Here is an 11685-nt window from a genome sequence, read left to right on the forward strand (position 1 = left end):
TGATCTGCCCCCCCCCATGCCAAAGCACCAGCGCTCGCCCTGCAGTCTGCCGCCACCCAGGCGGATGCGTGCACTTTGCCCTTGATCAGGGTGTCTTACTGGTTTATTGATCTCTGAAATGAAACATATTCTTATTCATAAGTAACTCTCCTCATGGTCATAACCTCTAGACTACCAAGCAATAGGCCTGGGTTAAATATGCCCATCAATTGTAAACTAAACAAATCCAATAATGTCACAGAGATATATTCATATATATTTCTTTATTTTCTCTTTTATTATGGAAAGGGGAGATTTAAGGCCATCTCAACATTGGAACATATACTGTTCTCAGATAACTTTCAAACTCTGTAGAGATACCACAGAAAAGCACACGTAAGTAAATGTTTTTATTTTTGTTTTTTTTGCATAACATAAATAAAAGAAAACAGTACAGTATCTGAAAAGAGAGGACAGGACAGATTGGTAATGAGAACATCTCATGTAATTAAAATGTCTTTGCTTCGGCCAATTTAGCCTACACTGTTTGATGCAGAGCAATCACTGTTGTTATCTTATAATTGAACAAGGGAAAACATACCGTACAATGTTTATTCAAGCCTCTGCCTTCTGTCTATAGACTTTGAAGTGTGAACTAAGTCCATACTTCATTGCATGCCTGTTTCAAAAAGCAATTTTTTAAAAGTATATATAGATTAACATTATTTCTTTGATAGGTTAATTCACACTGATATTGTTTAAAAAAAGATTGCATAAAAATTAGCAAACACCCTCCAGCTCAGTACTACTAGTAAAACTGTCCAATGAATGTCCATAATGCTGATTAGTCCTGCTGATGTCTTTTATGACACGGCTCTGCAGGAATCAACAAAGAAAAGAGGAACAGGCCAGCAAACAATAATGTCCTTTCTCTGTTGATTTGCCTCACTGGGTAAGTGTTTTTTAGCTTAAACAGCCATGACCAAATAGGAGCCACATCGTTCCCATGGTGATCCTGAGATGATCCGATTACATTTTTTCCCTGTTCTTGTTTTTCTTCACAAAAGTGAAATATCACTTTTAGTATTTGCTACACCACACCTTGCCCTTTCACCCGCTTCTTTCCTTGGATGAAGTGAACCACCTGTGTGACGTTAGCCTTGCCTGATTTGGTGATGAAACAGTAGAGGAGAGGGTCCAGGAGGCAGTTGAGGCTCGAGAAGGACACACTGAGCTTGTATAATGTGTAAACATTGAATTGGCATTCATCCAGAAATTGCCGAAGGAGCATCATTATGTGAACAGGGCCAAAGCAGGACGCCGTCGAGAGCAGAACCATCCCCAGCAGCGTCGACACCCGCTTTTGTTCCTGGGCCTCAGTGGCCCGGTTAGACTTGACCGCTCTGCAGATCCCCCAGAAGCAGTACGCCATCAAGCCGACAGGGGCAATGAACCCCACAAAGAGCCGCACAGAATTAATTGTGGTCAAGTTTGTGGGCAGTGGGAAGATGTTGAAACACATCTTGTTGCGTTCATTGTACGAATGCTCCCAGGTGATTGTGGCAGCGTTGAAGAAAAGGACCAGGATCCAGAGGGCGATGCTGACCATCACGGCGGTGCCTACTTTCCTCATGGACGGGTACTTGAAGGGGTGAGCGACCGCCATGTACCGGTCAACGGCGATACAGCAGAGGAGTGCGTCACTGGTGTAAAAGTTGGTGAAGAGTAAGTAGACCGACAACAGACACACAGGTCCTCCATGGATCCAAACCCCTCGCCACAGGAAGTCCATAAAGAGAGACAGGCCAACTGTGAAGGTCAGGTCGCACAGGGCCAGGTTGAACAGGTACACACCAAGCTCATTCCTATGCCTGACGTGCTGCCAGGACACATAGAGGGAAAAGGAGTTGGCTGGAATGGCTATGATGATGACAGCCAGGTAGAAGAAGAAAAAAGGCATCCTTTTCTCCACATCTTCAAGTGGGTGGTAACACCCAGAATGATTGACTGCAAGGCTGAAGTTGTCCATCACAGATATGGTGTTCAGCTTGTAGAGGAAAAAAGTGGTGCATAATGGATCAATGGCTTATCTTAGTAGATACAACAAAACAAATAAGGGACAACTATACAGTAGGTGCCGTCCTGTTAACTAGCTACTGTTACATTTGCTTCATGTAACTGGAAAAGCTGGGAGAGAACAAATAATAAAGGTAAGGTATACTTACCCTTCATCCACTGAAGATTCACTGCGATATGGTAGATACAAGTCAGACCTTTAAGTGTTCCATTGAGAGTAACACCAGACGCAGAACAGTTTTTATTGCTGCTGGCTCAACAAGCTTAAAGAAACAGGAAGAGCCCACAGACGTCTTCTCGCTGCCCCCTATATAACTCTAGGGTTGCCCCTGACTACAGTGCAGCGCCATATGTTTACTTACTGTAGTAGGTGACAGGGAATGAGCCGTCACACACTGTAAACCACACTGCAGATTTAATTAGGCCATTACGTACTGTATGCGAGTGTCCAGTCTTTACTTTTTGGTGTGTCAATACAGACTATGGGCACTACTGTGTGTTTCATGATAAAGGTAAACATACAATGTGCTTGACTAATTGTTTCCACAGGACAGCAAGATAATCATTATGACTGAACCTATTTGCACCAACAGACACGCTAAAGAATGTAATAAAACAAAAGTAGAGAGAGAGAGAGAGAGAGAGAGAGAGAGAGAGAATTTGATCCACTCAGATAGAGAATAAAAGTTTTGAATTCTTGGGCCCGGGCATTTATCGTTGCCTGAGGTAAAATACACCCTTGTTTATTCACAAAGACAATGAGAAGATATCATTCAATCAACACTTTAATTGAATAGGTTCTGTGAACCATTGGTTTTGTCTGTGTCACATGCCGTCAAGTTGACCAAACCACTGGAAGTCAAATTTCGTCCATGTTTTCCATGGTGAATTTCTTCTGCAGTGACGTACCACATGTACCCTATAGCATCCCTATTCTGGGAATATCATAATAAGCAAAACTTCTGCAAAAAATGCAAGGTGAAAATAAGTGAAAAGCTCACAACTTTGTGTAGCTGTAGATCAATTATTTTCACCTCCAAGAAATATATAGTTTAAGGCAGTGGTTCCCAAAGTGGGGTCCGGGGACCCCCAGGGGTACTTGAGGGAGTTCCAGGGGGGACCCAGCTAAATGATAATTTGAAACCAAATGGACCCTTATGGGTCTGTAACTCAGAGAGTGTACAAATGGAACCAAATGGACCTGGTTCCATTTGCACACTCTCAGAGTTAAATTAGCATTGATTTTACAATATAAATTGGGGGTCCCAGAGATATAAATGCTATTAAATGGGGGTCCGTAGACTAATGCATGTCAAACTGGGGGTCCTTGAAATTAAACGGGTTGAAAATCACTGCTAGATCCATAAAGATTTTCTCTTCCCCATAAGAGAAAATCTTTATGGCTCTAGCAGTGATTTTCATGTCCCTGGCATATATTTTCAAACGGGGGTCCGCGGGCTAATTAGTGTAAATTTGGGGGTCCTTGACATGAAAAGGTTTGGGAACCACTGGTTTAAGGAGTTACCTTGTACTGTTTAGTCAGCTGCCATGTTATCCCCATGTTATCCCCATGTTATCCCCATGTTATCCCCATGTTATCCCCAGTTATCCCCATGTTATCCCCATGTTATCCCCATGTTATCCCCAGGGAAGATACTGTAGCTGAACAATCAATCCAAGCTTGTCACCCTCTCGGGCCTTGTATAATGATGGCATACTGTAAATACTGTACAATCAAGGTATTATATAAGTCTAAGAAATATCAGGAAAAAGGAACACTATACTGAACATTTATCTCTGTTAGAAATGCAATATACATTACAAGATGTAATGTAATCATTTACATTGATTCATACATTTGGGAAAGGCAAAAATACTGTACACAGTGCCCTGCCTTTCACCAGCAGTCTGTTCATCTCTGTGCGAGCGCTCTTGCTGATCAGACAGTATATGATAGGGTCCAGCACGCTGTTGAGGGTGGTGGTAGCCACCACCACCATGTACGGATGTCGGAGCCACTTGGCCCAGGTGCAGTTGCCCGACGACTCCAGCACAGCCCGGAGAAACATGACGGTCTGGTATGGCACGAAGGCCACCAGATAGGTCACAAGGAGCAACATCAACAGGAGCCTGACCACCCTTCTCTCCTCAGCCAGGATAGAGGGGCTTTTTTGGAGTGCATGCATAATCTGCCGGAAGCAAAAGATCATGATGAATGTGGGGACCAAGAAGCCCAAGCTGACCCGTGTAATGGCCAGGTCAGCATCAGCCCGAGTCATGGGCATTCTCTCCTCACACAAGCGTCTGGAGAAGAAAGCTTGCAGTGCCCCTGTGTGGTTTAGTAAGATAATGTGGATTACAATCTCCACAGTCCACACCACCACACTCACGGCTAACGACGTCCTCACCTCTCGTGCCCACTGAAAGTAGAGAGGGTAGACCAGTCCCAGATACCGGTCAACGGAGATGCAGCACAGCAGGCCGGAGCCAACGTAAAAGCTGTTGTACATGATCACAGCCACCAGGCTGCAGAGAACATCCCCCACGGGCCGACGCAGCGCCATCTCAATCCACACAGGTAAGGTAACGGTGTAGAGCAGGTCAGAGATGGAGAGGTTGACGAGGTAGACCGCCAGGTTGTTCCCCTTTCTCATCAGCACCCAGGCCACGTACAGTGACAGACAGTTAGCTGGCAAGCCCACGATGAAGAAGAGAGAGTAGGCCACTGGATACATGCGCTCATCCACCACATCTTCCATTGAACAGGAATCTGACGCGTTTGCGTCGGTCAAGGTGAAGGACGCATTCATGTCCATCTTTACTTAACGATAAGTGCACTCAGACAGAGTGGCACCCTGGGCATCAGGAAGGTTTTGAGTTGAAAGGAAACGATTGTTTGCACCTGTACTCTGTGGTACAGTCAGGTGACAAATAGGGATGTTAATGTTGTTGAGGAGACGCTACAATGCAAATACTTCCCATTCAAATAAGCTTTGTGGAACTGTATACCTTGACGCCTCATTTGGTTCCTCTGTGGGGTCACCACACAGAGTCAACTGTAAGCTTAGAGTAAAGATGAACATTTGCATAATCTAATGCAAATATTTCACTTATCTTCATGTGAAATTAGTTCAGCATCTTACTCAACGACAGTTCAAAAGGTCACATTATCTGTGGTGGTCAGATGTGATGGTCTCCATAAAAGATAGAAAGCCTCATCCAGAACATTAGTGCCATATTTATTACACAAATTGTTTATCATATTAAACACAATGAAAAGCCAGCCAGAGACCCATGTGAAAATGATTGGTACTGTACAGTGAGTTGTTACGTATGTACTGCATGTTCAGGAGCATTAGTGTCAGGTTAGCGTGCTTCAGAATGGCCTTAGCACTTCTGACACAAACCAGACACAGAGGCAGCCTGTTACATGGCACCACATTATACCATCATGTTCAGGTACTGTATAGTATTCTCAACCTGTGTGGTCCTGGGTCGGGAGTCGGGACCTGACCCCACATGATTATTTATTTATTTTGGGGGGGCTGTCCTCACAGCAGATAAAGGAAAAAATAAAATAAAGAAAGAAAAAGAAATTTAATGCATCAAAAGTATTCAACAATATACTATAAAAAACAAATTGACTTAATAATAATAATAATAATAATAATAATAATAATAATAATAATAATAATAATAATAATAAATAGAAAGAGGCAGAAATCCACAAGCTCACAACACCTCGCCTTGCTTGTGCTTGTAGATCTGCTATTTTCACAATATTTATCTGTGGAACCAAGTCTGGGGGTCCCCAGTTCAAATATGATTGTTTTGGGGGGTACCCAGTTCAAATATGATTGTTTTGGGGGGTACCCACTTAATTTTAAGCCATAAGAATGAACATAGTCAGGCTGGAAATGTTACAACTAATTGAATTTATTATTAAATCTAGTAAGTAATAAAACAACAACAACAACAACTAGGCTATCACTTATACTGATGTAGCCATGTTATCTCCTGGTGTTATCCGTAACTACACAATAGTCTAATATAGAAACCATTTTGCCATATACAGAGTACAGTATGGGAAAAGAACACACACTCAAAATTAAAGTTCATAACGTCTTGTGAGCTTATTTAAATATTTAGTGTAGATTGAAAACAGGAGGGGGCCTAGTATATATTATACGTATATATAGTTCCTCATAGTAAAGTATATATTTAAGCAGTTCATTGTTACTATGCTCTATGTATACACAGTATATGGTTAAGACCACACCACACAGTAAATATTTAAATTAGTTTAGGCCAGGCAAAACACAGCCAACATTATGTAACCTGTAATGGGCCAATTACCTCTAATGGTTCAGGTTATTAGATTTAAGCAACATGCAGCTGTGAGATAGATGTTCACTAAATTGCTGACAGATTACATGTTAGATGTGGATGCTTCAGAAAGATGTTTTTCAGAACAGTATTGCTCAGGTTCAGTGATAAAGAGGAAGAGCCCCTTGTTATGGTTTGATATAACAACTAAAACAGAGCTGCTTATCGTTGCTGTAGGGTAGAAACCTTGAATGTCCAAAACTAGCTGTTACTTTCATGGAAAAGAACAACCTGTGTTCTGTTGGATCAGATGAAGTAATTTTCTCATAAGCTCGTTAATACGTTTCATGATTTAATTAGAAAATCCACAAACACACTTAAACACATTGACTTTCACTTAAATATTAAAAATATGCTATGCATTGTGAGTTTATAGATCTGCTGTATGTATGACGAATTAAGGCATTAATTTATGAAAATATAAACATAATAGTTGAAATATGGAGATACAAAGGTTTCTGTCCAACAGCAACATTATCCAAGTCCTTATTTGGAAAACATTATTGGCTGCCTAAAACTATCCCCAACTATCTCAAATGTTGTCATGTCTCTGTCACACATCAGGCATCGTTCTGAAAACACCCACTGTGATAAAAAGAACCTCATCAAAATGTTTCTCTAGCTTCATAATAGTTCACAAAATTCACAGCTGTGACTTGTTATCCTGAAATATCGTGTGTTCTGACAATGTTACCATATATTATTCAGACATGTCACACAAAGGGTCTGAAGCTTTACAGCATAGACCCCCCCCCCCCCCCCTTAACTCCCCTCTCAGCTCTTTCAACGTTTGTACAGCTGAAAAGAGGAGTTGACTTTAAAATGCAAAAATAATAGGGAGGTAAAGGTATCAGACATAGAGGAGGGTGGTTTGGTTTGGTTTTGCAGCTGGATATTGCTCACTCTGCAGCCACTGCATGCCTAGACAGGCAGCCTCTTTTGTGATCCTTCCCAAGTTAACTTTGTTTTATTTTACCATGGGTTGCGGGACGCTTTCAGAGTACTGTAACAATGATTAAAGGCTTTACAAATAGACTTGATTTGGAAAATCGTATAAGATGTCAAATATGTTTTGTCTTGCCAGTTGCTTTCTTTATTTTGATAAGAAAGGTGAACAGTTGGGGAATGGCACATGAACCAGTCCGTCCGGGAGTTGAACCGGGGACACACTGAATAATTATTAAGCCATTTTGTGCTCCTGTGGTATGCATATGTGGTATGGGTTCTCCCCAAAAGATTTTTTTATTGTTTGTTTGTTTATTTTCCTGGTAAGTTCAGCACTAAAATGTCAAAATTCAAGAGGCATCTCAGATCTTGTTACTTAAAAGTATCACAGGCTTTATCTGTTCTGTTCTGTTGAGGTAAGTTGATATCACAGAACGCTGGTAAATGGTCATATCTGATCCCCGGCGACCATACCTCTTCCTCCTGTAGATGGCGGTAACTTTCCTCCTGAAGTACTGACCGGAGAATACATAGAGCAGTGGGTTCAGGGCACTGTTGAGGAACGCCATATAGACAGAAACCTGATGTCCAACATCTAGAGTTTGGAACCACAACAAATCGTCCAGCAATTGCAGATCTAAGAGCGTTTCGAGGAAGGTGAAAAGTTGAAATGGACCCCAGCATATCAGGAACAACAAGGTCACTGCATACACAAGCACTGTGGCCTTCCTGTCCTTAGCCTCTTGTGAACAAACACTCTCCATCCTCTTATTCAAAGTTCTGATTATCCTGCAGCTACAGAAAACAATGACCAGAACAGGTAGAACAAAGCCTACCACATTTAGCAGGACTTGGTTGGCCAGTTTCCAAGAGGCATCGAAATCCAGTATACAAGACAATGAATTATACTGGTCAAAAAACTTGACCTTTCTGTAAACTAACATAGGTATGCTCAGCAAAAATCCGAACAACCACAGGATAGCGCAAATCACCTTGGCGTAAAGTGTCCGTCTCATCCATCTCGCCTTCATGGTCCTCACAAGAGCCAAGTATCGGTCAACACTGATCATGGCAATGATGTATATACTGGTGTAAAAATTAACTATTATGGAGGAGTTGACTATCTTGCATAAGGCTTCTCCGTGAAGCCAGTTGAATTCGTTATTGATGTACAGTGCCCAGAAAGGGAGCCATGCCAGGAGAATGAAGTCAGCCAGTGCCAGGTTGCCCAGATAGATCTCTGGTACAGTTAGATTATCCTTATGGATCAGAAACACCAGCAGCACAAAGCTGTTACCCAGAAGGCCCAACACACACAGGGTGAAGATATATGGAGGTATCACAGTGTGGACAAGGTCGAGGTCTGTCTGAGGAAATTCAGTCGTGTTGGCTGGGAGGCAGGCGCTGATGTTTTCACAGCTCAGTATTATCCTGGACAGAAGGCGGACTGGCTCCATGTTCTACAAAAATGATAATACATGAGATGCTTATATGTGAATTATAATTGACTGATGTGAAAAACCTCCCAATAACCTTGGATAAAAGGCTCTGTTATAAATTGGAAACAAGCTAATTTAATTTATAATTAAACTTCAGAATTCCTTTAATTATTGCAACAACGAATAGAAGGAGAAGGTCTGCACACCTTCTTGAATGCTCCCAAAATAATGTATTACCATGAGCGGTCAAAAATCTCAGAGCCTCAATAAAAATACATTGAAAAAAAAAAAAAAAAAAAAAAACGTTTCAGCCTATGTGGCGAAATGTATACAGCTCTTGACCACTTTAACCTCATAAACAATGAAATATTTTAGTTTTTTTCTTCCCTGGGTAAAATGCTAGGCTCGTGCAAATGTCTTACCTTTAAGTGAAAAACAAAACAAAATAAAAAATATATAGATCCTTTTAATATTTAAGTAAAGAAGCTCGCTTGTGAAATAGTCCAACTGTGTGTGTACAAGTCCTTTGGTTGGAGAAGGAATGATGATGCTATAAGGGAACCTCCCAGCAGACGGAGAACGGTTGTATACACATACATTCCTCCACACCCTTGGGCCAGGGTGCACACAGACACAGTACATCATTCAACTTGTATATAAAAGTGCCAAAATTTGGATCCTTGCATGCTGGAGATTAACCTGACTCCGCCAGATGCTGGAGATGCAGGGCACTTGAGAAAGAACCATTAAATCATTAAATCAACAGTGGAACATTGATTCTCGGATGGAAACATGTAATTTATTATTGCCAGAGTGATACTATTGCATAATTCATACCAAAACACTTGGTCCTATAAGGCAAGGTTTACAGGACTGAGCGCTATCTAGAGTAACCAATCATAAGACTTGGCTTAAGTAGGCCTTTACAACTAAATCTTCAACATGATACCTACATTGTAATAAATGGTGTTAAGTAGTTGAGTACTTTGTCGAAACATCATATTTATGACTAAATTACCTATCTGTCATCAGGATTTGTGCTGCAAAATGTGAAGAAAATCACACCCGTATGAAGTGAGGGGCGCTCTTATCATCGTACATCATCAAGGCGTAACGTGTCGATTTGCTCAGACACATATGACGTAAATTCTCCTTTCATTGTCAATGGCATTTAATGTTTGTGTTGGCACAAAACGCCGACTTGCTCAGACACATGACGTAAATTCTCCTTTGATTGTCAATTGCATTTAATGATTGTGTTGGCACAAAAAGCCGATTTGCTCAGACACATGACGTAAATGTCATTGTCAATGGCAAATGTGACAACTCGTAGGACAAAAAGCTGTATATAGGAGGGGCTAGCGCCTCTCAAAAACCTATGGTCATCACCATTAAATCAACACCATTAAACAAAAACAGACATCCAGAGTTTGATTGCAGTGAATTGCATGTGATTTTCCTATTATAATTATTAATTTAAATTGAGGACTGCACAATGACTTACTGGAATGAAATAACTAATGTTATCGAGATTAGAGAGTCTATTTGGTCCTACGAGTTTGACCATTGTTTTGCTTTAAAAAACTGTTTAAATATCTACTGGATGAAAATAAAATGCAATAGAGCTCTCATGACCCAAATGTGGAACTGCTTGTTTGCAGTTTTAGTCTTACTGTAAGTGCCATTTTGAGTTTTACATTTGAACATCCTCTTTTAAGTTCCATTTGTTAAGGGATACTGTGCTTTCTTAAACGGTAGCAGAATTAACACGCAATAAACACTCGGGCACAATAAAAGTATAATTAAAATGTCTTCACCCACTCGCCTGGAACACACACACACACACACACACACACACACACACACACACACACACACACACACACACACACACACACACACACACACACACACACACACACACACGCACGCACACGCGCGCACACACACACACACACACACACACACACAAAAACTGTTGCATGAGTATTTTTTTATTACAACATGTATAGTATTCATGTGTTTAATACACTAGCCTATTAGTACAGGAACTCTATAGAAAATACAGGATCAACCTCAATCTAATTGCAAGAAAACCAAACTCAGCTGATTTTGTATCTTCAATATATCCTGAATAACAGAAAAGAAGTTGCCTGGAATTGTCTGAGGGGAAAGTGTTGAAAATGGCCTGTACAGTATGGCCACCATAAACATCCAATATAAGGCAAATATTTTCTAAATTTCCTTTTGCTTTAAAGGGGCATTCCACTCATTTTCAACATTTTACCATGTCATTAACATACCTTAGAGCTGTTGTGTGGAAATAATAACAAAGTCCCCCCATGCTGTGTTTCCTAGTATGAAAAGTATGAAAAAATGTATTAACATGTTAATGATTTTTTTCAGACTTCCAGTTCTAGGAAACACAGCATGGGGGGACTTTTTTATTATTTCCACACAACAGCTCTAAGGTATATTAATGACATAGTAAAATGTTGAAAATGAGTGGAATGCCCCTTTAAGTAGCATGTGACATGTCCAACTAGGGTGTTTTCATGATGTTGAATCCATTCCAAGCATTAGTTTTGCATAAAAACACTCCTTGGCTAATAACGGCCATAGCCGTCATCACAAATGTGATGAGGTCAGCACATTAGGCAAGTGGCAGTTATTCAGGATATATTGAAGATACAAAATCAGCTGAGTTTGGTTTTTTTGCAATTAGTTTGAGGTCAAATTACATTATTACTGGACTATATACCGTATGCACCACTTGACAGTAACATAATATTATTACACCACTAGACCTTTAGCTGCCCTCTGTGGTCTGAGGTCTCATGTTTACACAGAGTTAAGTCTG

The 11685-nt window shown here is 40.8% G+C and overlaps 3 protein-coding genes across 3 annotated transcripts; all 3 read right to left on the reverse strand.

The window, feature by feature from the left end:
- Window positions 1–1069: 1069 nt before the first annotated feature.
- On the reverse strand, window positions 1070–2008 carry gpr65 (G protein-coupled receptor 65; the record flags this gene model as incomplete). The annotated part of the gene is made up of 1 exon (XM_079527472.1): window positions 1070–2008. One exon carries the CDS (start codon window positions 2006–2008, stop codon window positions 1070–1072), a length of 939 nt encoding a protein of 312 aa, XP_079383598.1.
- A 1854-nt stretch (window positions 2009–3862) lies between these two features.
- On the reverse strand, window positions 3863–4790 carry LOC306942557 (G-protein coupled receptor 4-like; the record flags this gene model as incomplete). The annotated part of the gene is made up of 1 exon (XM_079528539.1): window positions 3863–4790. The coding sequence occupies one exon, from the start codon at window positions 4788–4790 to the stop codon at window positions 3906–3908; it is 885 nt and encodes a 294-aa protein (XP_079384665.1). The 3' UTR covers window positions 3863–3905.
- Window positions 4791–7748: 2958 nt separating this feature from the next.
- bdkrb1 (bradykinin receptor B1) lies at window positions 7749–8843 on the reverse strand (the record flags this gene model as incomplete). The annotated part of the gene is made up of 1 exon (XM_079527473.1): window positions 7749–8843. The coding sequence occupies one exon, from the start codon at window positions 8841–8843 to the stop codon at window positions 7749–7751; it is 1095 nt and encodes a 364-aa protein (XP_079383599.1).
- Window positions 8844–11685: the final 2842 nt, after the last annotated feature.

The sequence above is a fragment of the Electrona antarctica genome (assembly GCF_951216825.1).
Source record: "Electrona antarctica genome assembly, chromosome: 18".
Lineage (NCBI taxonomy): Eukaryota > Metazoa > Chordata > Actinopteri > Myctophiformes > Myctophidae > Electrona > Electrona antarctica.